A 26,767-nucleotide genomic window follows, 5' to 3' on the forward strand; every position below is an offset into this window, starting at 1 on the left:
ATGTGGGATCTTCCCGAAACGGGGCACGAACCCGCGTCTCCTGCATCGGCAGGCGGACTCTCAACCACTGCGCCACCAGGGAAGCCCAGATACATTCTTTTAAAGAATGAGCGGCACCTATAACTGTGTGAACAACAGTGTTACTTGATAAAGCCACATACTTGTGGAGCTGGAAGGGACCTGGAGGTGATCTAGTCCACCCTCCACAATGTTACAAAGGAGAACTGGGGAGGGTGTGGTCAGAGAAACTGTATCTTACTCAAGGTCACAAAGCCAATTAAGTAACAGGGCTGTGTATACCCATGTAACATAACCAGACAAGTAGTGATTTACTGTTGGCATAGTGGTTTGTCACACGTTAAGTGGATCTTTGTGAAGTCCTTGGCATTTTTTTTCTTTTAAAATATTTTCAATGAAATACTTGAGCATTGTTATTTAAAGCCAAATAATATTTTTTAAAATTATAATAAAAAGCAGTCCCCTGCCACCCACATTCTGTCCCTCAGAGGCAACCAGTTTCAACTCTTTCTTTTGATAATTTACCTTGTTTCCAAGTAATGTACTTATTGCCACTTCTTCACTTTTCTGTTTATCCATTGGCTTGCAAATACAGTAGTCTTGTCCATTTTTATGATCCTGTACTGTGTGCAAAGCAAGAACTGCCTGTTGTTCTTAAAGTTTTCCTCAGCTCTCTATGTTGTCTCTGTTTCCTCAGAGTTTTTCTTCTCTGAATATTGGTCTGTTTTGGTTTTTGTCTCTCGAAGCCTTCCTTCAAAAATGTGACTATTTGGGGGCATCCACTACTTAAGAAAGAACTAAAAAGGGATGAGAAGTTCTTGGAGGCAGAACTTACTGATGGTTTTGCTCTGTAGAGTGATGAGGTGAGAAGCTGGCTTTGTAATTATGTATCTTTTCTCTGAGGCTTATGCTTTTCTTTAGGGCTTGTGCTTTTTGCGATCTACTTAAGAAATCTTTGGCTAAACTAGGGTCATAAGCTTTTTTTTTCTATAAGTTTTACAGTGTTTTTTGGTTTTATGTTTAGGTATACGATCTATTTCGAGTTAATTTTTATGTACAGTGTGAGGTATGAGTACAAGTTCATTTTTTTGCATATAGATGTCCATTTGTTCTGGCACCATTTTTTGAGAATACTGTCCTTTCTCTGTTCAATTACTGTACCTTGACTCCTTTGTCAAAAACTAGTTGGCCATATTTGTATGTGGTCTATTTCTAGATTCTGTTGTATTCCATTGATCTATATGTCTTTTCTTAGACCAGTTCCACATTGTCTTGATTTACAGTAAAGCTTTTTTTTTTTTTTTTTTTTTTTTTTGGGTAAGTGGGCCTCTCACTGTTGTGGCCTCTCCCATTGCGGAGCACAGGCTCCGGGCGTGCAGGCTTAGCAGCCATGGCTCATGGGCCCAGCCGCTCCGTGGCATGTGGGATCTTCCTCAACCGGGGCACGAACCCATGTCCCGTGCATCGGCAGGCGGACTCTCAACCACTGCGCCACCAGGGAAGCCCTATACTAAAGCTTTATAGTGAGTCTTGAAATCATATAGTAGATCCTTCAACCATTTTCTTCTTCTTAAAAAATGCTTATTCTTTTTTTTTTAATTTATTTATTTTTGGCTGTGTTGGGTCTTTGTTGCTGCGCGTGGGCTTTCTCTAGTTGTGACGAGCGGGGGCTACTCTTTGTTGTGGTGTGCAGGCTTCTCATTGCAGTGGCTTCTCTTGTTACAAAGCACAGGCTCTAGGTGCATGGGCTTTAGTAGTTGTGGCACATGGACTCAGTAGTTGTGGCTCATGGGCTCAGTAGTTGTGGTGCATGGGCTTAGTTGCTCCACGGCATGTGGGATCTTCCCGGACCAGGGCTCGAACCCATGTCCCCTGCATTGGCAGGTGGATTCTTAACCACTGTGCCACCAGGGAAGCCAAAACAATGCTTATTCTAATTCCTTCACTTTTCCACAAAAAGTTTAGAGTCAGTTTGTTGATTTGTGCAAAAAGCTTGCTGGGACTTTGATGGGGATTGTGTTGAATCTATAATATCATTTTCGGGAGAATTAACTCTATTGAGTCTTCCCACCTATGAACATGGTGTATCTTTTCACTTATTTAGGTTTTCTTTGATTTCTCGTATCAGAGTATTATATTTTCCATTATGCAAATTTTACATATGCTTTATTGAAGTTGCCCCTAAGTATTTTACTTTTTGATGCTATTGTAAGTCATATATTTTTAAAGTTCAGTTTCCATTCGTTCATTGCTAATAGAAAGAAATGCAGTTGATTTATCTATTTTGACCTTGTATCCTTGGGTCTTACTAAATTCACTTATTAGTTCTAATAACTTTTTGTAGACTGTTTGGTATTTCCTGTTTAGACAATCATATCTGGAAAAAAAGGCAATCGTATTTATCTCTGTCCATTGGACCTTATGAATTTCATTTCTTTCTCTTGCCTTATTGCACTGGCAAGGGCCTCTAGTACAGTGTTGAATAAAAGTGTCTTGTTCCTGATCTTAGGGCAAAAGCATTCAGCATTAAGTATGATACTAGCTGTAACGACTCAGTTCTTTTAGAAATTGATTTTCTGATTTGCAGCTTGGGGGAGATAAGCCTGACTGCTGGTGCTCTGGTGGAAGGAAGCTGGAGACCTCACTTCTTAGTATGTGGAGGATGCTACTTCCCCATTTAGAAAGTTCTTATTGCCCTGCTTGATCCCACTCTCCACTGCTGGACTTGGTGCCTCTCTGAGGGGGTCAGTTTCTCCAGAGATAAAACCTCCTGTCCAGCTCCTATTTGCCTCGGGGGAATGCTAGTCCCCTGGCTTCACAGGGATGGGGGTGAGGATCCTAGGATAGCCTTTCCCCCTGTTGGCGTAGCACAGTCCTTATCATCTGCTTCTTCCAGGGGTCTGGTGCCTGTTATTTGCTGAGACTTTGCAGGGCTCTATCGGGTGCACCAGCTTCTTGTACAGCACTTAGATTTCTGTTCCCCCTGTATTGCAGCACTCTTTGGCACTCTTCTCCTTACTTGTCCTCTCCAGAGAGAGTGTCTCCAAGGTGAGCTGACATCCCATCCTCTCCTGCTGCCTCTCCTGTTCTCTGTGCCTTTGTAAGGATATTTCTGTCTCTCTACAGATAAATACCTGTGTTCAATTGGTCGTGTTTCACTTCCTGGAAATTTTTAAAAAGCAGTTTATTTTCTAAAGTAGTTGGGCTTTTGGTATTGGGAGGAGTCGTTCTGGTTTGATTATATTACTGGCATGATTAGTAAATCCTTTCATTGGAACCAAAAGTAAATTTTAGTTGCAAAATTAAATTTCATCCTAGCCTCTGAAAATTTCAGATGTTCTGAATTCAGCTCCAATTAGTTGTATGTTGAGTGTAGGTTCTTAAATTTAGGAATTTGTATTAATGTCTTTCATGTTTGTTATTGATTAATCTTTTCTGTGTTGAATTAAAGTGAGTTAGCAGTAAGGGATTGTTTAACCAGGTTCAAACCACATTCTTGTAAAAAGTTTTTCTGATTGAATGCCGGTTTCTTTGTAACCCAGAACCAAGTTTTCTCTCCTAGGCTAATTTATAAATAAACTGAGTAGTCACATATACAACACATTTGTATGTTCTCTCCACCCTCCACCATTCATTCCACAAGAGATGTTCTTTATTCCTGGGTACTATCATACAGACATGCCGTACTCAATGTTGATTTTGCTTTTCAAACTCAATTTCTTTATTAGAAATAAGAATCACAGTTGATCAGCCATCTCTGAGGAATTGCCTTCTGAATTGGGCCTAGGCTATCTGACATCCTCCCCTCATCCATCCAGACCGTGCCCAAAAACACAGGAACAGTCATGCTCGTGGAATTTGAATTCAGCATGAGAGTTTGTGAAAACAATAAAAATGCATTTCCTAGCTCCCACTTCCCCAGATTTTTCCAGTTCATTTTGCCCTGGGAATATGGGGTAGGGAGCAAGGCTGTGAAGCGTTTCAAAGAGCACTCGGCTTGGAGGACACCCTCAGATCTACCAGACCAGCCACACAACCTGGGGGAAGTCACTTATTCTGAGGATGAGGTTTCTTGCCTGTAAAATGGGAGTGAAAACACATGTTCAGCTTCAAATGATTATAGACAAGTATCAAATGAGAGAATTTTGTAAACTGGGCAGCACTTTAAAATGAAAGGTGGTTATTATTTTATCCAGCAGCATGAACTTCCCAGCCAACTAAAGGACTTATTCTGTCTTTAAGACTTACTTGAAAGCTACGGGACTAAAAACCGTGTGGTTCTGGCATAAGGGAAGACAAATAGATGATGACACAGAATAGAGAGTCCAGTTTGTGGTCACTTGATTTCCAATAGGGTTGCCATTCACCAGTTCCTCCCTGGCATCTCTGGGGACATTTATGTGTTATTCCAAATCATGAGAAATATCAGTTGAGAAATTAAGATAAAGGGGCAAAATCTGTGGGAATTAAACTTTAACCATCAGCATAGGCATTACTAGTTCAAAGGAATTCTCTGACATAAAGTTGAAAGCAAGCATGGAATCAGTGTCAAAGGTTACAGTCAACATTTCTGAAATCAGGACAGGAGCAGGTAGGAGAGAAAGGGCCACAATCAAATCAGTCATTCTTGCTTGTCACTGTTGCCATGTTGTTAAGTGTGTGTTCATGGCCTTGTCTGCTACTAACAGTGAATCATTCTTGTAAATAAGAATATATTAATGAGATTACATACAGTAGTACACTTTATAAAAATCCTGCGAATCTTGTTCCAAGAAGTAAGTTTTGGAAGCAGTCCTTAAATTGGCAGTTTTGAAACATGTACTGTTAACCTTGCTAGGATATCCGAATGTTACGTTGTCTTAATAGAATCCAATAGTGTTTCAGTGTTTGAATATTTGCTGTAGGCTACAGTTCTTGGTAAATACTTTTATAGACGAAATTCAGAGACAAAATGTAAATGTCACTGTGGAATAATCCAGTGTAAAGTCATTCGATCTAAAATCTGAATTAGGACAAGCAGTATCAGTTTTAACAGCAAAACGAAAATCAAGGCAAGCAGACAAAATATTTTCATCTCTAAAAAAGGAAATGAGGGACTTCGTTGGTGGTCCAGTGGCTGGGGCTCCGTGCTCCCAATGCAGGGGCCCTGGGTTCGATCCCTGGTCGGGGAGGTGGATCCCACATGCTGCAACTAAGGATCCCGCATGCCGCAACTGAAGATCCCGCATGCCACAACTGAAGATCCCGCATGCCACAACTAAAAAAAGTTTTTTAAATAAAAAAGGAAATGAGCTAATATAAAGCAATATGTAGTTTAACACCCAACTTGTATTTGCTTTGGAAACACTCGGAACAGTTTGATCAACATCAACATAACATGAGAGAATCTTTTCTCTATCTGGAATATTGTCTTGTGACAAATATTAATGCTTGTGTGTTTTAAAATCTCATTTAAGAATAACTTTTAAATAATAAATATCTGTGACATCTTTCAATTTTTAACTGATATTTATTGGCCATCCATTTAGTGTTAATGTTTTATTCTTTTAATGTTTTCTGTTATCAAATGTCTGTATCAGGTAGAGATTATTTTTACATGTTTTTGAAATATATAATTTTGTCATAGTATATTGGTTCATAATAATAATAACCCAGGGACTTCTCTGGTGGTGCAGTGGTTAAGAACCGCCTGCCAATACAGGGGATAGGGGTTTGAGCCCTGGTCCGGGAAGATCCCACATGCCACATAGCAACTAAGCCCTTGTGCCACAACTACTGAGCCTGCGCTCTAGAGCCCACAAGCCATAACTACTGAAGCCTGCATGCCTAGAGCCCGTGCTCCTCAATAGGAGAAGACACTGCAATGAGAAGCCTGCACACTGCAACGAAGAGTAGCCCCCGCTCGCCACAACTAGAGAAAACCCACGCCCAGCAAAAAAAAAAAAAAAAAGAAACCCATACATTTATTATTATATCTTACTTTACCGAGCTAACCCCGAAAATTTTTAAAATTTATTAATTTAGGGCTTCCCTGGTGGCGCAGTGGTTGAGAGTCCGCCTGCCGATGCAGGGGACACGGGTTCGTGCCCCGGTCCGGGAAGATCCCACATGCTGCAGAGCAGCTGGGCTCGTGAGCCATGGCCGCTGAGCCTGTGCGTCCAGAGCCTGTGCTCCGCAACGGGAGAGGCCACAACAGTGAGAGGCCTGCATACCACAGGAAAAAAAAAAAAAATTTATTAATTTATTTATTTTTGGCTGCGTTGGGTCTTCGTTGCTGCGTGTGGGTTTTCTCTGGTTGCGGCGAGCGGGGGCTACTCTTCAGTGCGGTGCACGGGTTTCTCACTGTGGTGGCTTCTCTTGTTGCGGAGCACGGGCAGCAACGTCCGATGGGAAATATAGGGTGTATGGGGGCAGATAAGCCCACCGCTGGGACAGTGGACTAGGTGGAAGAGTGCATGTCATGGAATTCATTAAGGTGAACAGATACTGTCTTTGCAACTCGACTGCCTTGTAGAAGATAAGGCTAGAAAAGCCGACGGGGACCCAGATGACAGAGGGTCCTGGTTGCTGTGCCAAGCAGTTAAAATTCAGGTTGGCAGTAGAGAGCCGTGGAAGTCTTGCAGCTGGGAGTATCTGATCAAATCTCTGCTTTGGAAGAAGTTTGCTAACACTGGGAGGAATGGGTTTGAAGGGCAAGGGAGGCTGGGAAGAGTAGGACAGGGGGGACTAGCCAATTAGGATCCTGTTTTAAGAGTCAAGGGGCAAGATAGGAAGAGCGCCTGGCAGTAGCGTGAGGAAAGAGCTGGAATGGTGGCTGAGAGTAAAACGAGCAGGACTGGAGGGCGTTTGGAGGTGTGGCCTATGGGAGGTGCTCATCATGTGGGTAGAACATTGGTTAAATGAGGGGATGAGCTGATGGGCTCAGGCACTGAAGAATGAAGAGGCACAGATGCCGACTCCGAGGGATCCTTTCCAGCCTGGCTGTCTGGAAAGGGACTGTTGTATCAGATGAGACATTCTGTTAATGGGTCAAGGCAGCTTCTTCCACGTATCACTAGGCTGGCGATATACTTATTAGTCATGTGTAAGCACACACAGAGTTCAGTCCTAGATTGTGCCACAGCAAGCAGGCATCAGAAGATATTCCTTGAGGGAATTCCCTGGTGGCCCAGTGGTTAGCACTCCGTGCTTCCACTGCAGGGAGCATGGGTTCAATCCCTGGTCGGGGAACTAAGATCCCGCGTGCGGCGCAGTGCAGCCAAAAAAATTAAATTAGAAAAAAAGAAGATAATCCTCAATGAAATTTACTTTTCCTTATTTGTTTAAACATCATACTTCCTCCAGTTTGTTTTGTTTTGCTTTTAACTTGGAAATAATTTCAAACTCTATAAAAGTCACAAATATTACAAAGAACACCCATATATTCTTTATCCAGCTACCTTGATTGTTAACATTTTGCTGTTTTTTGCTTTGTGTGCACACGCTCTCTCTTCCACCCTTCCCCTTCCTCTCTCTGTGTATAAACACTCTGTGTTGCCTTCTCTCCCTTTTTCTCTCCATACCGCAGCCCCCAACACACTTGTTTTTTTCTGAACCATCTGAGAGGAAGTTAGATACATCATGGTCCTTAATAGTTTCTTGTATAACTGTAGTATAGTTATCAACCTCGGTAATTTAACATTGATATAATACTGTAATCTACTGTTTATATCCCAGTTTTATTATTTGATCCAATATTATTTTTATGGCTTTTCCCTCTAGTATAAGATCCAGTCTGTCATAATGTATTGCAGCTAGTTTTCAATGTCTCTTTGGTCTTTTTTATGACAACAACATTTTTGAAGGACACCAGGCCCTCACCCCACTTTTTTTCAGTAAGGTGTTTTTCCTTTGGGTTTGTCTGATATTTCTTCATGATTATGTTCAGGTTATACAATCCTGACTAGAATGTGCAAAAGTGATGCTATGTCCTTCTCAGGATATCAGTCTCAGGAGAGACACTTTAAGACCATGCAAATAGCCTACTCTTCATCAAAATATCTCCCCTGATTTAGCACCTCTTGATGATTTTTACGTCAGTCATTCTTCACGTGACGGTTGCCAAAGGATGATTTGCCAACTCCATCTCTCTCTACACCTTTACCATTTCCTAGTCAGCATTCAACCAGGACTAAGAGCTCTCCCTCCTCTCTCTGTCTCTCTGTATTATGTATCGGTATAGATCCATGGATTCCTGTTTTTTTCAATGGTTTAGAATTTATTATTGCCCCCTAATTATTTTGGTGCTCAAATATTTGGCTAGTGGGAGCCCTTTCCACCTGGTTCCTACATCCCTGTGACATGCCCTGTCATTTCTTGAGCAGTTTCCTACTTTCTGGTATTGCAAGATGTTCCGGACTCATTTTGTGCCTCTTTTACCCCAGCCGAGCTCATTTTGTGCAACTTTTACCCCAGCCCTGTAATCAAGCACTTCTTCGAGGAGCCCTGTGTTTTTTCAGTGGGGTATGGTTTAGACATTAAAATCTGGACACTAGATGTGCTTATGGCCATTAGGTTTTTTGTTTTTTGTTTTTGTTTTTTAGGCCCTTTCAGTGGGCAGAGCTGGGAAATAGGGGCATGGATATACATAGATACTTCCCATACATATATGCGTACACATAAACGTGCACACATACACACATACTTATTTCAGAAATCCCAAGCCCGGACCTATATCTCCAGTTCCATTACATCCCCACAGTGTTCTCCCTTGCCTTCCCCCATATCTGTCTTCCGACTACATGAATACATTTACTAATTTGCTGAGCATTATCATGTATCCAAATATTTTCAGAATTGCTTCACTCATTCAACTACAGAAGCAAACCTACTAAATAGTTCAGGATTTTTTTTTTGGTATTCCCCCCGACATTTCACCCAAGACTGGAATAAATTGCCCTTTTGCACTTCGCTTTTTTCACTGGAAATAGTTTCATATCTGTTCTTTGAGATCTTCATTCTTTCTTGTAACTGCTTAGTTACATTGACTGTACATAGCATAGTTTATTCAACCAATTTCCTATGCTTAGACATTTAGGAACTTGGCAATAATATATCATAACAACAAATAAACCTGCAATGAGTAATCTTGTACATAAGTATTTTTACATTGTTGGAGGTGCATCTTCTGAATTCCTAGAAGTGGGATTGCTGGCTCAAAGAGTAAATGGATATAAAGTTTTGTTAAATAGTGCCCCATTCCCTTCTGTTAAGAGTGAGTTGTACCATTTTTCATTGTCATCAGCAATGTATGAGTGCCTATTTCCCCACTCTCAACAACAGAATATTTCATCAATCTTTTGGATATTTTTGCCAATCTGGTGGGTGAGAAATGATATTTCAGTGTCATTTTATTTTGCATCATGAATGGAGTTGAACATCTTTTCGTGTGTTTAAGGTGTGTGTGTGTGTGTGTGTGTGTGTGTGTGTGTGTGTGTGTGTGTGTGTGTGTGTGTGTGGGGAGCTATTTATTCATGGCTTTGCCCATTTTCCTGTAGGATTTTGGGGGTTTTTTCTTCAATTTTGAGTGTTACTTGTGTATTAGGGACATTAGCCCTTTATCTGTGATATGTGTTACAAATATTTTCTCGTGGTTTGTCATTTGTCTTTTGACTTTGCTCATGTTATTGATAGCCATGCAAAGGATTTTTATGTGATCAAATTTATAAATCTTCTTATAAATTTGGATTGTGAGTTATGGTAAAGCCTTTTTCGACACCCAGGTTTTAGAGGAATTCATCCATGTTTTCCTTCATTATTTGTATAGTTTCATTTTTCACATTTAGATATCTAACCCATTTTGGCACTTTTTTCTTTTTTATGGGTGAAGAATGGGCCTAACTTATCTTCTTCCTGTTGTCCCACCACCATTTTTTTGGAAGTTCATCTCTGCCCCAGTAATTTGTGATACCACCTTTATCATCCGCTAGATTCCTATGTGCAGTTGGGGCTATTTCAGGACATTGTATTTCTTGAAGTACTTTGAATGCTGATGGTTCCAGCTGAGTTTTCATTAAACATTTACATCTCGGAGGCTGCTAGGTTCCAGGGTTTACAGCACAGAGGAATATTTAGGCCTTTTACCCTTTCACAATGGAAAGGTGTGTCCTTACTATTTTCTTACTTAACACTTTCTGAATTTTCCAAATGTTCTGAAACCAGCTGAAAATTGTTTTAGTCTTTAAGAAAATTTTAAAGGTATTATCAGTTTTTAAACAGTGAACTTTAGCATGAATTTCTAATAACTCTCCCCCCAAAATACTACCTTTGGTATTCTCCTTTTCTTCATATCCCCTCAATAAAAGATGTTTCCAAAAGCTGCATATAACACAGGTGAAGAGATGACAGCGGGAGGCTGGCCAGCCAGGCTTAACAGGCCATCTGCTCTGAGCTCTCTCTGTTCTGCTTCCTATGGCTTCTGAGCACCACCACCTTCTTCACATGAGTGAGGAAGTGTAAGGAATAGGGAAGAGTAACATTGCAGAACTTGAATCATCGGGTAGCCCGAGTTTTTTGTTTTTGTTCTTGTTTTTTAATTTGGCTGGGCCAGGTCTTAGTTGCAGCAGGCAGGCTCCTTAGCTGTGGCATGCGAACCCTTAGTTGTGGCATCGAACCCGGCCACCAGCATTGGGAGCGCAGAGTCTTAACTACTAGACCACCAGGGAAGTCCCCCAAGTTTTTGATATGTAACATTTTAAAGTGTTCACTTCGGGACTTTGCTGGTGGCACAGTGGTTAAGAATCCGCCTGCCATTGCAGGGGACACGTGTTTGAGCCCTGGTCCAGGAAGATCCCACATGCCATGGAGCAACTAAGCCCGTGCACCACAGCTACTGAGCCTGCACTCTAGAGCCCGCAGTCCACAACTACTGAGCCCACGTGCCACAACTACTGAGCCCATGTGCCACAACTACTGAAGCCCGGATGCCTAGAGCCCGTGCTCCACACAAAGCCACCGCAATGAGAAGCCTGTGCACTGCAATGAAGAGTAGCCCTCGCTCGCCGCAACTAGAGAAAAAGCCCACTCACAGCAACCAAGCCCCAATGCAGCCAAAAATAAAGTAAATAAATAAATATATTTAAAAATAAAATAAAGCGTTCACTTCCTAGGGAGGGCTGACACAGGAGCTTGCTCATGTTCTCTCTCTCTCCCTCACCGCACCCCACTATGTGCCTGAATGGCCTCCCTTAGGGGGAATGACTAGATTCTTTATGCTTTTCATAACGTGGGGGCTATAAAAAAAAAAACCTGTTTATAAGACTCATTTAGAGGAGACAGGACTCACACTGGCCCTGTGGTCTCTGTTATTATCAAGTTCTGATTCAGGGAACATATTTTCTTAAGGAAAATCAGGACATGTAATCTGATCTAATTCAACATGTCAAATCCTATAAAGCTTTTAAAATGAAGCCAGGTTTAATTATAATCTTGACAGGTCACCTTTTTGGAATGGAAGAGAATTATATGAAGGTGGGGTATACCTTTTAAGTGTATTCAAATGCACGAGCGGTGTGACAGCCAGCAGACTCAAGAATTCTCCTGCTCTCCTGTGTATCCATCAGGCAGCATGCAAGCAACAATGCTATCTTGTGATTTAATGTAATCCAGACTGTTATTTTGTTATGGTCGCTCTACTATTCTACTCTTCTGTTAGGGTAACTCTATCAAAATAAAGACCAGGAATTTTCTTTAAAATTTTTTTCTTTTAAACACTATGAACAGCTTAGATTTGTGTTTATCTGTGCACAAGCCTGGTGTAGAAGTTTCTTCTGAATAAGCTTGTTGTGGGTAAACTTTCAGACTTCAGTTCACAGTAAGGTCTTTAACTTGCACCTCCAGGCAGCAGCTACCCATGTTGTTTGATTGCTAGTTAAGTGTTAATAGAATTAAGAGTGTTAAAATATTTTTATAGGTTTAGTCTTCCAGTTACTCTCAACACCTTTCATGTTGTTCCACTTGCATTTCAGTCTCACAGCCACCAGCACAGCAGGAAAGAGAAATCTGAGTCCCAGTCAAGCAGAAGGTGTCCTGGAGGCCAGAGTATCAGGGGAGATTTCTGACACTGAGCTTGAGCAGACAGATCCCTGTGCAGAATCCCTGTCAGAGGGAAGGAAAAAGGCCAAGAAATTAAAAAGGATGAAGAAGGACCTTTCTCCGACAGGTGTGTATTGAATCTCACTAAGGTTCTAGAGCTGTGTCTTCTTTAATGTTCTAGAAACTCTTATTTTGGGGGAGAGATTATAGCAGGGCTTCAGTCGATAACAAAGCCCATGTAGCCTAAAACGGGACCAGATGTTTTTCAGATCATTTTAATTTAATTTGAGGAATCTCCGAAAAGCCCTGGCTCTTGATAGAGTGAGGCTTGGTGGGGGCCTCCTTGTTAAAGATGGTTAAGTCTCTTTTGGTAACCTTCTCTCTGTCCTCCACGGTTTAGAGGTTTTGCTGATGTATGTAAACTCACCTCAATATTTTAAATGTATATGTGAATTTGCACAGAGGCCTACTCCTACATGTGTTATTTTCAGTAGCAGAGTTTTCACTGTTCCCAGCAAAACCCCAGGCCACCTGAATTTCTCTCCTAAACAGAATTATGTAAGGAGTAAAAGAAACAGGAAATGAACACATGTTGTATGCCTACTGTGTGCTAGACACTGGAGCCTTGTCTTTCCTGATTGAATTTCATTCTCACAACAGCCCTGACATAGGGACTCATCCTTGTTTTAGTGATGCAGAAATCTGGACTCGGGCAAAGAAACATGCAGGTCCAGGTAGCTAGTAAGAGCAGAATGAGAAGGTGAGCCAAGTCCCATATCCTCTCTGTCCCCCAGACATGCTGTGGAGGCCCCATGAGCTAACCCAGCCCTTGGTGCACAGACCCTCTGCAGGACCCAAGTACCAGGCAAGGAAGGGGCTTGCTGGGAAGCCAGCATCTGTGAAAGGCCCTGCTCAGGAGATCGGGCCAGAACCTGGTCAGCTAGCAGACATGGTGACAGAAATTACCGCCACTGCTGACCAAGTGTTTGCTGATGACCCTGCACTGCACTTCATGCTTTTATTTTTTTTATCTTTATTTTTTCTGTTTTTTTTAAACGAATTTATTTATTTATTTTTTATACAGCAGGTTCTTATTAGTTATCTATTTTATACATATTAGTGTATATATTTCAATCCCAATCTCCCAATTCATCACACCCTGCTTTCCCCCCATGGTGTCCATATATTTGTTCTCTACATCTGTGTCTCTATTTATGCCTTGCAAACCGGTTCGTCTGTACCATTTTTCTAGATTACACAAATGTGAGTTAATATATGATATTTGTTTTTTTCTTTCTGACTTACTTCACTCTGTATGACAGTCTCTAGGTCCATCCATGTCTCTACAAATGACCCAATTTTGTTCCTTTTTATGGTGGAGTAATATTCCATTGTATATATGCACCACATCTTTTTTATCCATTCATCTGTCGATGGGCATTTAGGTTGCTTCCATGACTTGGCTACTGTAAATAGTGCTGCAGTGAACACTGGGGCGCATGTGTCTTTTTGAATTATGGTTTTCTCGGGGTATATGTCCAGTAGTGGGATTGCTGTGTCATATGGTAATTCTATTTTTAGTTTTTTAAGGAACCTCTCCTTAGTGGCTGTATCTCTTTACATTCCCACCAACAGTGCAAGAGGGTTCCCTTTTCTCCACACCCTCTCCAGCTTTTGTTGTTTGTAGATTTTCTGATGATGCCCATTCTAACCGGCATGAGGTGATACCTCATTGTAGTTTTGATTTGCATTTCTCTAATAATTAGTGATGTTGAGCAGATTTTCATGTGCCTCTTGGCCATCTGTATGTCTTCTTTAGAGAAGTGTCTATTTAGGTCTTCTGCCCACTTTTTGATTGGGCTGTTTGTTTTTTAAATATTGAGCTGCATGAGCTGTTTGTATATTTTGGAGATTAATCCTTTGTCCATTGATTCGTTTGCAAATATTTTCTCCCATTCTGAGGGTTGTCTTTTCATCTTGTTTGTAGTTTCCTTTGCTGTGCAGAAGCTTTTAAGTTCCATTAGGACCCATTTGTTTATTTTTGTTTATTTCCATTACTCTAGGAGGTGGGTCAAAGAAGATCTTGCTGTGATTTATGTCAAAGTATGTTCTTCCCATGTTTTCCTCTAAGAGTTTTATATTGTCCAGTCTTACATTTAGGTTTTTAATCCATTTTGAGTTTATTTTTGTGTATGGTGTTAGGGAGTGTCCTAATTTATTCTTTTACATGTCGTTCAGTTTCCCCAGCACCACTTATTGAAGAGGCTGTCGTTTCTCCATTGTATATCCTTGCCTGCTTTGTATAGATTAGTTGACCACAGGTGCATGGGTTTATCTCTGGACTTTCTATCCTGTTCCATTGATCTATATTTCTGGTTTTGTGCCAGTACCATATTGTCTTGATTACTGTAGCTTTGCAGTATAGTCTGAAGTCAGGGAGTCTGATTCCTCCAGCTCCGTTTTTTTCCCTCAAGACTGCTTTGGCTATTCAGGGTCTTTTGTGTCTCCGTTACAAATTTTAAGATTTTTTTGTTCTAGTTCTGTAAAAATGCCACTGGTAATTTGATAGGGATTGCACTGAATCTGTAGATTGCTTTGGGTAGTATAGTCATGTTCACAATATTGATTTTTCCAAGAACATGGTATATCTCTCCATCTGTTTGTGTCATCTTTGATTTCTTTCATCAGTGTCTTGTAGTTTTCTGAGTATGGGTCTTTTACCTCCTTAGGTAGGTTTATTCCTAGGTATTTTATTCTTTTTGTTGCAATGGTAAGTGGGAGTGTTTCCTTAATTACTCTTTCTGATCTTTCGTTGTTAGTGTATAGGTTAGTGTATAGTGTATAGATTTCTGTGCATTAATTTTGTATCCTGCAACTTTACCAGATTTATTGATTAGCTCTAGTAGTTTTCTGGTAGTATTTTTAGGATTATCTGTATATAGTATCATGTCATCTGCAAACAGTGACAGTTTTGTTTCGTCTTTTCCAATTTGTATTCCTTTTATTTCTTTTTCTTCTCTGATTGCCATGGCTAGGACTTCCAAAACTATGTTGAATAGTAGTGGCGAGAGTGGACATCCTTGTCTTGTTTCTGATCTTAGAGGAAATGCTTTCAGTTTTTCACCATTGAGAATGATATTTGCTGTGGGTTTGTCATATATGGCCTTTATTGTGTTCAGGTAGGTTCCCTCTATCCCCACTTTCTGGAGAGTTTTTTTTGTCATAAATGGGTGTTGAATTTTGTCAAAAGCTTTTTCTGCCTCTATTGAGATGATCATATGGTTTTTATTCTTCAGTTTGTTAATATGGTGTATCACATTGATTGATTTGCGTATATTGAAGAATCCTTGCATCCCTAGGAAAAATCCCACTTGATCATGGTGTATGATCCTTTTAATGTGTTGTTGGATTCTGTTTGCTAGTATTTTGTTGAGGATTTTTGCATCTATATTCATCAATGATATTGGTCTGTAATTTTCTTTTTTTTGTAGTATTTTTGTCTGGTTTTGGTATCAGGGTAATGGTGGCCTCATAGAACGAGTTTGGGAGTGTCCCTTCCTCTGCAATTTTTGGAAGAGTTTGAGAAGTGTGGGTGTTAGCTCTTTTCTAAATGTTTGATAGAATTCACCTGTGAAGCCACCTGGTCCTGGACTTTTGTTTGTTGGAAGATTTTTAATCACAGTTTCAATTTCATTACTTGTGATTGGTCTGTTCATATTTTCTATTTCTTCCTTGTTCACTCTTGGAAGGTTATACCTTCCTAAGAATTTGTCCATTTCTTCCAGGTTGTCCATTTTGTTAGCATAGGGCTGCTTGTAGTAGTCTCTTACAATGCTTTGTATTTCTGTACTGTCTGTTGTAACTTCTCCTTTTTCATTTCTAATTTTATTGATTTGAGTTCTCTATCTCTTTTTCTTGATGAGTCTGGCTAAAGGTTTATGAATTTTGTTTATCTTCTCAAAGAACCAGCTTTTAGTTTTATTGATCTTTGCTATTGTTTTCATTGTTTCTATTTCATTTATTTCTGCTCTGATCTTTACGATTTCTTTCCTTCTGCTAACTTTGGGTTTTGTTTGTTCTTCTTTCTCTAGTTCCTTTAGGTGTAAGGTTAGATTGTTTATTTCAGATTTTTCTTGTTTCTTTAGGTAGGACTGTATTGCTATAAACTTCCCTCTTAAAACTGCTTTTGCTGCATCCCATAGGTTTTGATTCATCATGTTTTCATTGTCATTTGTCTCTAGGTATTTTTTGATTTCCTCTTTGATTTCTTCAGTGATATCTTGGTTATTTAGTAATGTATTGTTTAGCTTCCATGTGTTTATGTTTTTTATGGTTTTTTCCCTGTAATTTATTTCTAATCTCATAGCGTTTTGGTCAGAAAAGATGCTTGATGTGATTTCAGTTTTCTTAAATTTACGAAGGCTTGATTTGTGACCCAAGATGTGATCTATCCTGGAGAATGTTCCATGTGCACTTGAGAAGAAAGTGTAATCACTGTTTTTGGATGGAATGTCCTGTAAATATCAACTAAATCTGTCTGGTCTGTTGTGTCATTTAAAGCTTGTGTTTCCTTATTAATTTTCTGTGTGGATGATCTATCCATTGGTGTAAGTGACGTGTTAAAGTCCCCCACTATTACTGTGTTACTGTCGATTTCCTCTTTTATAGCTGTTAGCAGTTGTCTTATGTATTGAGGTGCTCCTGTGTTGGGTGCATATACATTTATAATTGTTATATCTTCTTCTTGGATTGATCCCTTGATCATTTTGTAGTGTCCTTCCTTGTCTCTTGTAACATTCTTTATTTTAAAGTCGGTTTTATCTGATGTGAGTATTGCTACTCCAACTTTCTTTTGTTTTCCATTTGCATGGAGTATCTTTTTCTGTTCCCTCACTTTCAGTCTGTATGTGTCCCTAGGTCTGAAGTGGGTCTCTTGTAGACAACATATATATGAGTCTTGTTTTTGTATCCATTCTGTGAGCCTGTGTCTTTTCGATGGAGCATTTAATCCATTCCCATTTAAGGTAATTATCAATATGTATGTTCCTGTTACCATTTTCTTAATTGTTTTGGGTTTGTTTTTGGAGGTCCTTTTCTTCTCTTGTGTTTCCCACTTAGAGAATTTCCTTTAGCATTTGTTGTAAAGCTTATTTGGTGGTGCTGAATTCTCTTAGCTTTTGCTTGTCTGTAAAGCAGTTGATTTCTCCGTTGAATCTGAAAAAGATCCTTGCCAGGTAAAGTAATCTTGGTTGTCGGTTCTTCCCTTTCATCACTTTAAGTATATCATGCCACTCCCTTCTGGCTTGTAGAGTTTCTGCTGAGAAATCAGCTGTTAACCTTATGGGAGTTCCCTTGCATGTTATTTGTCTTTTTTCCCTTGTTGCTTTTAATAATTTTTCTTTGTCTTTAATTTTTGTCAGTTTGATTACAATGTGTCTTGGCATGTTTCTCCTTAGGTTTATTCTGCCTGGGACTCTCTGTGCTTCCTGGACTTGGGCGGCTCTTTCCTTTCCCATGTTAGGGAAGTTTCCCACTGTAATCTCTTCAAATATGTTTTTTGAGTCCTTTCTTTCTCTCTTCTCTTTCTGAGACCCCTATAATGCAAATGTTGGTGTGTTTAATGTTGTCCCAGAGGTCTCTTAGGCTGTCTTCATTTCTTTTCATCCTTTTTTCTTTACTCTGTTCCATGGCATTGAATTCCACCATTCTATCTTCCAGGTCACTTCTCCGTTCTTCTGCCTATTATTCTGCTGTTGATTCCTTCTAGTGTATTTTTCATTTCAGTTATTGTATCGTTCATCTCTGTTTGTTGTTCTTTAATTCTTCTAGGTCTTTGTTAAACATTTCTTGCATCCTCTCCATCTTTGCTTCCATTCTTTTTCCGAGGTCCTGGATCATCTTCACTATCATTATTCTGAATTCTTTTTCTGGAAGGTTGCCTGTCTCCACTTCATTTAGTTGTTTTTCTGCAGTTTTATCTTGTTCCTTCATCTGGTACATAGTCCTCTGCCTTTTCATTTTGTCTGTCTTTCTGTGAATGTGGTTTTCTTTCCACAGGCTGCAGGATTGTGGTTCTTCTTGCTTCTGCTCTCTACCCTAAAAACATGGACTCTTAGAGCCTTCCCCTCTTCTCTGACATAGGAGCCAACATCACATGTGAAGGCAGCCACTCCACCATCCTGAGTTCCTTAGATGTGGCATGTTCGGATCCTATCTTTATTTTTTTTAATTAATTTTTATTAGAGTATAGTTGCTTTACCATGTTGTGTTAGTTTCTGCTATACAGCAAAGTGATTCAGTTACACATATACATATATCCCCTCTTTTTTAGATTTCCTTCCCATTTAGGTCACCACAGAGCACTGAGTAAAGTTCCCTGTGCTATACAGTAGGTTCTCATTAGTTATGTATTTTATACACAGTAGTGTATATATGTTAATCCCAATCTCCCAATTCATCCACCCCCCCACCCCTGCACTTTGTGCTAGATGGAAATGCTTTCATTTAAATCTCTGAAGTAGGCATGATGGTCCATTTTACAATTAAGAAAACTGACACCTGAGAAAAGACAGTGTCTTCTGCAAGTGGTGTTGAGAAAACTGGAAAGCTGCATGTAAATCAGTGAAATTAGAAGACTCCCTCACGTCATACACAAAAATAAATTCAAAGTAGCTTAAAGACTTAAATATAAGACATGACACCATAAAATTCCTAGAAGAGAACATAGACAAAACATTCTCTGGTGTAAATCGTAGCAGTGTTTTCTTAGGTCAGTCTCCCAAGGCAGTAGAAATAAAAAGAAAAATAAACAAATGGGATCTAATCAAACTTACAAGCTTTTGTACAGCAAAGGAAACTATAAAGAAAATGAAAAGACAACCTCCAGAATGGGAGAAAATATTTGCAAATGATGCGTCCAACAAGGGCTTAATTTCCCAAATATACAAACAGCTCATGCAACTCAACAGCAACAACAAAAAACAATAAAATCAACAAATGGGCAGAAGTCCTAAGTAGACGTTTCTCCAAAGAAGACATGCAGATGGCCAACAGGCACATGAAAAGATGCTCAATATCACTATTTATTAGAGAAATGTAAATCAGAACTACAATGAGGTATCACCTCACACTGGTCAGAATAGCCATCATTAAAAATCTACAAATAACAAATGCTGGAGAGGGTGTGGAGAAAAGGGAACCCTCCTACACTGTTGGTGGGAATGTAAATTGGTACAGCCACTATGTAAAACCATGTGGAGTTTCCTTAAAAAACTAAAAATAGAGTTGCCATTTGATCCAGCAATCCCTCTCCTGGGCATATATCTGGAGAAAACTCTAATTCGAAAAGATATGTGTTCATAGCAGCACTGTTTACAGATATGTGTCCATAGCAGCACTGTTTACAGTAGCCAAGACATGGAAGCACCCTAGATGTCCATCAACAGATGAATGGAAAGAAGATGTGGTACATATATACAATGGAATACTACTAAGTCATAAAAAAGAATGAAATAATGCCATTTGCAGCAACATGGATGGACTTAGAGATTATCATACTAAGTAAGTCAGAAAGAGAAAGACAAATACCATGTGATATCACTTACATGTGCAATCTAAAATATGATACAAATGAACTTATTTGAAAAACAGAAACAGACTCACAGACATAGAAAAAAAATTTATGGTTACCAAAGGGGAAAGGGGGTGGAGGAGGGATAAATTAGGAGTTTGGGATTATCAGATCCAAACTACTATATGTAAAATAGGTAAACAAGGTCATATTGTGTATCACAGGAAACTATATTCAATATCCTGTAATAAATCATAATGGAAAATAATATGAAAAAGAATATATATATAAATGAATCACTTTGCTGCACACCAGAAATTAACACAACATTGTAAATCAACTATACTTCTATAAAAAAAATTAATGAAAGAAAGAAAAGAAAAGGAGTGAGGAAACAGCAGAGGCCTGAAGGTTATGTGACTTGCCCAAGATCATAGAGCCCTTAAGTCAGGTCTGCAATAAAGTGAGTACCTTTAAGCACAGTTACGTGATGAGGGGGATGCCTGCAAGCCAAAATTACTCACCTGTATCTTGCTTCCTGATAGTCACCCCTGTTAGTGGAACCAACAGTCAAATCAATGGGAGTGGAAGCCTGGAACTTGATTCACACTCAAGCCAAGAATCCATTGTGTTTCAGTTAATTCCTCTTTTTACATGTGGCTCGATCTGCCTGCAGGGCGTTTTCTGAATCTCATTGATATGAATGAAATCAAAGAAGCAGCAAAAATGTCACAGATGCCTTTTATACATTATGCTAAAGCTTAACTTTAACTGAAAACTTAAATTCTTGTTTGAAGTCTGGGTTGTGTATTTTAACTGTCTCTTGAATCTGTGAGTCTCCCTTTCCCTCATTTAAGTATTAGAGAAGTTTTTAATCTGTAACATACTTAGTCTTCATCTTTGATAACTTGTTACCACTGCCACATTGTACCTGCTTCACAAATCTTAAATATTAAATGTTAGCATGACTTTCAGAGCTCACCCCAAGCATGTTGGGGGGCGGGGCACTTTCCCCCTCTTGTATATCTTTCCTTCATATCATTCTCTTTAATTTTTTCACTTATCTGTTACTTCTCAGGGACAGGATTTTAGGTTTTTTCCCTTCTATCTCAGCACAATCTCAAAGGTATTAAAATACCTAATAATAGATTGCATCAGTAGATTAGCTCCTTTTATAACTTACATCGTTTTAAGTGAAAAATTTCTATGAGTTATTTGGGGTTTTGAATTTATAATACCATCATTAAAATAGTTTTTTTTTCCTCCCATTGACAGTAAAGCTGTCACTGCCACAAGATTTGAGCTTAAAAAAAAAAAAAAAAAAGATAGATTTTTGTATTTCTTTGTCAGTCCAGCTAAAAAAAGAGAAGCATCTTGACAACTTTTAATCGAATCAGAGAACTTGAGATCATTGAGTTTTCTTCTGGAGCACCATTCACTAAGACCTTCTGACACAAGGCTGGAAGTTTCCTGGATCCTCTTTAGCTGGTTTGTTTTAAGCATGTAGTCCTAATAGTATCAGCTGGATGTAGGTCGAGATATCAGGTGCTGGACTTGGTAAGTCATCTGATTTTGACCGCTCATTTACTTTAAGGAGGTCCTAAAATGAGCGACAGTACAAAGTTTAGACTCTAAAGGGTCTGTATGAATCTCCCAAAGGTTCAGAGTATCCCAGGAGCAGAGAGGGCCTGGATTGATGTCGACCGGAACTGGATTAGAGTGTCTGGTACAGTGTGGCTCCGTCTGTCCTGCACAGATGGGTTCTAAGGCATCTAGGCTGAGCGTTCCTACTGGGGACATTATCTTGAAAGGTGCTCAGATGATTCACTAGGTTGCGTTGGGTGCCCAGTACACTGCTAGTGAAGGCATGAGAAACATAAAAGACAGCATTCCACCTGTAGGAAATGTTCTGTTTTCCGAGGGGAAAGTAGCAAAAAGTACGGCCATAGAATATCATGTACCGTAGCAATCCCGGGACACTGATGCTCGATAAATCCCACACAAAACAGTGTCATTTTTCTTAGTTACACAATTTAATATCAAAGATACACTAAGAGGGCTTCCCTGGTGGCGCAGTGATTGAGAGTCCGCCTGCCGGTGCAGGGCACACGGGTTTGTACCCCGGTCCGGGAGGATCCCCCATGCCGTGGAGCGGCTGGGCCCGTGAGCCGTGGCCGCTGAGCCTGCGCATCTGGAGCCTGTGCTCCGCAGTGGGAGAGGCCACAACAGTGAGAGGCCCGCGTACCGCAAAGAAAAAAAAAAAAAAAGATACACTAAGAGTTAAGTAGTGGACACCTTCCCAGATAACAAAATGACTTAAGTTATAGAAGAAATGACCATTTATTGAGTTGATATTATATACCGGACATTGTGCTAGGAATGTCCTTTATGGTCTAGTCGTTATAAAAACCAAGTAAGGTGTAGATATCATTATATCTAAGTTATAGAGAGGAAACCAAGGCTCACAGAATCACAAATATGCAGTCAAATACAGCTGTTATTGGGGGTGGCGGGGAGGGCTGTCTGATCCAGAGCAAAGGCCTTGTACCACTCTGGAAAATGTGAAGTTTATCCAAACTTTAGAGGAAACAAAGGATTCTTTGCAAAGGTGAATATTTCTGGCATCTGTTCTAGATCAGAAACAACTACCAACCTGGATTTTCTTGTGATGAAGTCATGCAGTAAAAGTCCGAGACATTATTCTCTTTTGGAGCTTTTTATGCACGTTACGTACTTAGTAAATATTTCTCGTAACTGTAGTTGTTTCTATCCTATTTTCAGGAAGCAAATGTATAATATAAATCCACTCCCTTTATATGTATTGCAGTTAGTGTAGATTGGTAATGCTGTCTACTTTCCACTGGGGCATTCAAGGTATATTCTTCATTGGTATATAAAGGAAACAGCTCTGTGTGTCATTTATGCTGGAGTAAACTGTCCAAGAAATGTTCCCCAGACAGTATTGGATGGGTGTCCACAGCACACTTGCTCTTGCTGAGTAAGTGAATTGTGTTCCAGTGGCCTGATGCTGACGAGACTGGCCAGTCTCAAAATAAAGATGGACTGTCCACTAGCCAGAGGTTCCGGCAGCGCCTGTTAGACAGTGTTCACGGAACAGGGCCGAGCTGTGGACTGTTCCTGGTGACTTTTTGTCACGTGATAGAGTTGTTCCAAGTTTCCTTTCCACTTTACATTTAAAATCCAACACAGGGCTTCCCTGGTGGCACAGTGGTTAAGAATCCACCTGCCAATGCAGGGGACACGGGTTCGAGCCCTGGTCTGGGAAGATCCCACATGCGGTGGAGTAACTAAGCCCATGTGCCACAACTTCTGAGCCCAAGCTCTAGAGCCTGCAAGCCACAACTACTGAGCCTGCGTGCCACAACCACTGAAACCCATGCGCCTGGAGCCCGTGCTCAACAAGAGAAGCCACTGCAATGAGAAGCCCGTGCACCGCAGTGAAGAGTAGCCCCTGCTCGCCGCCATGAGAGAAAAGCCTGTGTTCAGCAACGAAGACCCAACGCAGCCAAAAATAAAATAAATTTATTAAAAAAGGAAAACCCAACACATTAGAGCTTTACATGGTTGCCAAGAGCCGCAGGTTTTATTGTAGTCTTGACTAATCTGGTGAACCTTTCCAGCTTAAACCCCTAGGGTTACAGTATAAAAGTAGGGAGTCTACCTAGAACAGCGGCCTCCTTGTGCTGTTGGAGGTCTCCTGAAGTCAGGAACACGATGTGCAGTTGGTGCTATCGGTCACCTGAGCGGCCAGGCTAGGGATGTCCAGCGACCTCCCAAAGAACTTTTTAATTCCTCAATTAAAATGCAGATTTCAGCCTAACTGAGGAGTGTGCCGCCCTGTGGGGCGGCACACTCCCTGCGCCTCCCTCTTCCTCCAGGCATACCTCGGGGGCTCCCCACACACCATCCAGGGGAGCCCTGCTTTCTTGGTGTGGATACCACCCCATGACCAGGCCCTTTGGAGCATTTCCTACTTAAAAACTCCTGTATGGCACCCCAGAGGATCTTGCCCCATACAGAACTCCACTCTGTAGGAAACGATACGACGGCAGATTTCCAGTGTGCTGTGTAGTTTTTCAGATTCACGTGAGGGAAGAGCTCTCAGAGTTTCTCCCTTTCAACTCTAGTTAGGTGAGAGGTAAATCAGCAGAAACAGTCACCCTTTGTGTTTACCACTTTTTAGTTTCTTTTGTTGTTTCTGTTAATAAAAATAATGTGCTCACTATGAAAATCAGTAAAATGAAGGAAGCTAGAAAGAACATTAAACCCTAGTTACTTGATACTCTGTTAACAAGTATTTTACTCTGCCTATCATTTTTATACATAGTTGGCATCATACTCTATATGTCATTTAGTATCTTGTTTTCCCCCCACTTAAAAAAAAACTCTTGGTCAAATAATTTTAATTATCAGCATAATATTTCATATTAAAATTTGTTGGATTTTTTTAAAACAACATTCCTCATACCTTTTGCAGGGTCAGCTTTATTAAGATACAGTTTACATACAATATGTCATTACTTTTAGGTGTACAAGTTGATGAATTTTGACAAATATGTACAATCAAATAACCATCACTGTGCTCAAGAAATAGAAGTTATTCCAGAAGATTCCCTCGTGCCCCTTTGCAATCAGCCCCTTCCCATCCATAGATCCCAGCAGCCACTGATCTGCTTTCTATCACTGTAATTTTGCCTTTTTCAGAATGTCATTTAAATGGAATCATTCAATAAGTAACCCCTTGAGTCTTGCACTTAGCTTAACGCGTTTGACGTTTGTCTGTGTTCTTTCTTGCCCATGTCACTGGCTCATTCCTTCTTTCTGCTGAGTAGCAGTCCATTTTATGGACATATCACTGTTTATTTATCCATTTTGCCTGTTGACATATAGGTTGTTAGCAACTAAGAATCTAGCAGATATAAACATTTGTGTATAAGTTTTTGTGCGAACTAAGTGTTCATTTCTTTGGGAAAATACATAAGGCTGGAATTACTGGGTCGTGTGGTAAGTGTATGTTTAATTTTATAAGAACCTGGCACACTGTTTTCCAAAGTGGCTGCAGCATTTTGCATTCCCACCAGCCAGGCATGAGGGCTTAGTGGCTCTGTACCTTCACCAGTGTTGGTATTGTCCTTTTTGCCATTCTAGTGGTGTGTACTGGTATCTTATTATGGCTTTGGTTTGAATTTCCCTAATGACTAATGATGTTAAGTATCTTTTTGATTATTTGTCCATTGAAATCTCTTTAATGAAATGTTTGTTCAAATTTTTTGCTCATTTTTTCATTGGGCTGTTTGTTTTCTCCTTATTCAGTTTTAAGAGTTCTTATGTATTCTTACGTATTCAGGATACAAGTCCTTAGGGGTGTTTTACAGATTCTTCCAGACTGTGCTTTTCTTTTCATTCTCTTAACAGTATCTTTTAATAGTAGAAGTTGTAAATTTTAACGAAATCAATTTATCAATTGTTTCCCTTGGATTATGCCTTTATTGTCATATCTAAGAAATCTTTGCCTTACTCGATTGCAGGGATCTTCTCTTGTGTTTTCTTCTAGAAGTATTCCAGTTTTAGGTTTTACATTTAGACATACAATCCATTTAGAGTTAATCTTTGTATGTGATGCAAGGTATGGTCCATCATAGCAGGAGGCAGATGTCCTGAAGTATCTATTTAAAAAGAAAAATTGTTCCTGAATAATTCTTTGCACTCTAGTAACTAAACAGGGCTGTGAAAGTTAGTTCCCTGGAAAACCGACCATAGCTTTGAGACGGATCCTTCAACGGTCTACAGCTCTCCCTTTCTGGAAGGCGCTAGAATAAACACTAGCAGTGACGTCCAGCTTCCCTCTGGTCTGGGTCTCCTTTACATGGTTCGTAAAGTTCTGTTTCCTCTGTACACATCATTCTTGCTCAGCAGCTGCGCATTTTAGGCAGCTCTCTGACTGCAGGCTGTTGGCTTCCTGGGCAGCCACCACGTTCAGTGTCGGGCCACCTTATCCCTAAGGGAAGGGGCCTAACGTGCATTAAAAACTTGCTCTGGGGCTTCCCTGGTGGCGCAGTGGTTGAGAGTCCACCTGCCGATCCAGGGGACATGGGTTCGTGCCCCAGTCTGGGAAGATCCCACATGCTGCGGAGCGGCTGGGCCCATGAGCCATGGCCGCTGAGCCTGCGGGTCCAGAGCTTGTGCTCTGCAACATGGTGAGAGGCCCCACGTACCGCAAAGAAAAAAAAAAAAAAAAAAAAACTTGCTCTGTGCTGGGAACCTAGCTGAATCTCAGAAGTCCTGGGTGGCATAAAGTAGCATCGAGTCCATCTTATAGATGAGGCACTGAGAGTTGCTTGGAGTCTTACAGCTAGTGAGATGGTCAGGCCAGACTTGCCTCACTTCACAGCTTTTGCTTGTTCTGTTATTTCTCACTAGCTCTTCACAGAGTCGCTCCTGTGCGTTTGATGGCGTACCACCAGACTCACATATACTCCCATCCAGCTAACCACGGGTGCGATTATAAATATGACAACGCAGTTGCTTTTAGCCATTTATCTTTTTTCCTCTCAGCTAGTTTTAATTTATTTCAGCTCCCCACATTTGGCGTTGTGGCTTTTACCTTAAGAATGGCAGATTGTCTGCTGTAATATTTCTTTGATATGTGAATTGTAAAAATGCCCTTATTGATGTTTATTTTCCTCCCTACAATTAGGTGTGAATGTGTGGTGGAGGAGGGGTCAGGCTGGTTCAGTCTTATCATGGGCTGTCTGTAGTATTTAGTTGCTCTGGGGAGGGGAGTGTTTGTGTTTGTGTTTTGTTTCATTTTTCAATAACCTTTATTCCTTTTCTAACTGGATCATGGCAGTCTTTGTCACATGGACCATCTCCTGCCCATCTTCACTTCTCAGGAGCAGTCCCAAGAGATGCATGTGCAACACAGTCACGAGACTTGGGGCAGAACACTTCAAATGACCTCTCGCCTGCTCTTCTTATCCTGTCTGGACTTTATCTCAATAAATGAGCAGAAGTGGGAATTCTCACTCTAGTGGAATTCCCTGTGTTATTTCATGTGTTTGGACCTAGTTACCTTTAGGCATTCCT

At 40.4% G+C, this 26,767-nt stretch overlaps 1 protein-coding gene across 1 annotated transcript in view; it reads left to right on the forward strand.

Annotated features, from left to right (window-relative positions):
- The window catches only part of PARN (poly(A)-specific ribonuclease), a 166,509-nt gene that overhangs the window by 137,748 nt on the left and 1,994 nt on the right, over positions 1-26,767 (forward strand). The window contains exon 23 of the mRNA XM_007466961.1: positions 12,024-12,217. Within this exon, the coding sequence (XP_007467023.1) occupies positions 12,024-12,217 (194 nt within the window). The remainder of the gene's footprint in view (positions 1-12,023; positions 12,218-26,767) is intronic.

Source organism: Lipotes vexillifer, unplaced genomic scaffold (assembly GCF_000442215.2).
Source record: "Lipotes vexillifer unplaced genomic scaffold, Lipotes_vexillifer_v1.1 scaffold232, whole genome shotgun sequence".
Taxonomy (NCBI): domain Eukaryota; kingdom Metazoa; phylum Chordata; class Mammalia; order Artiodactyla; family Lipotidae; genus Lipotes; species Lipotes vexillifer.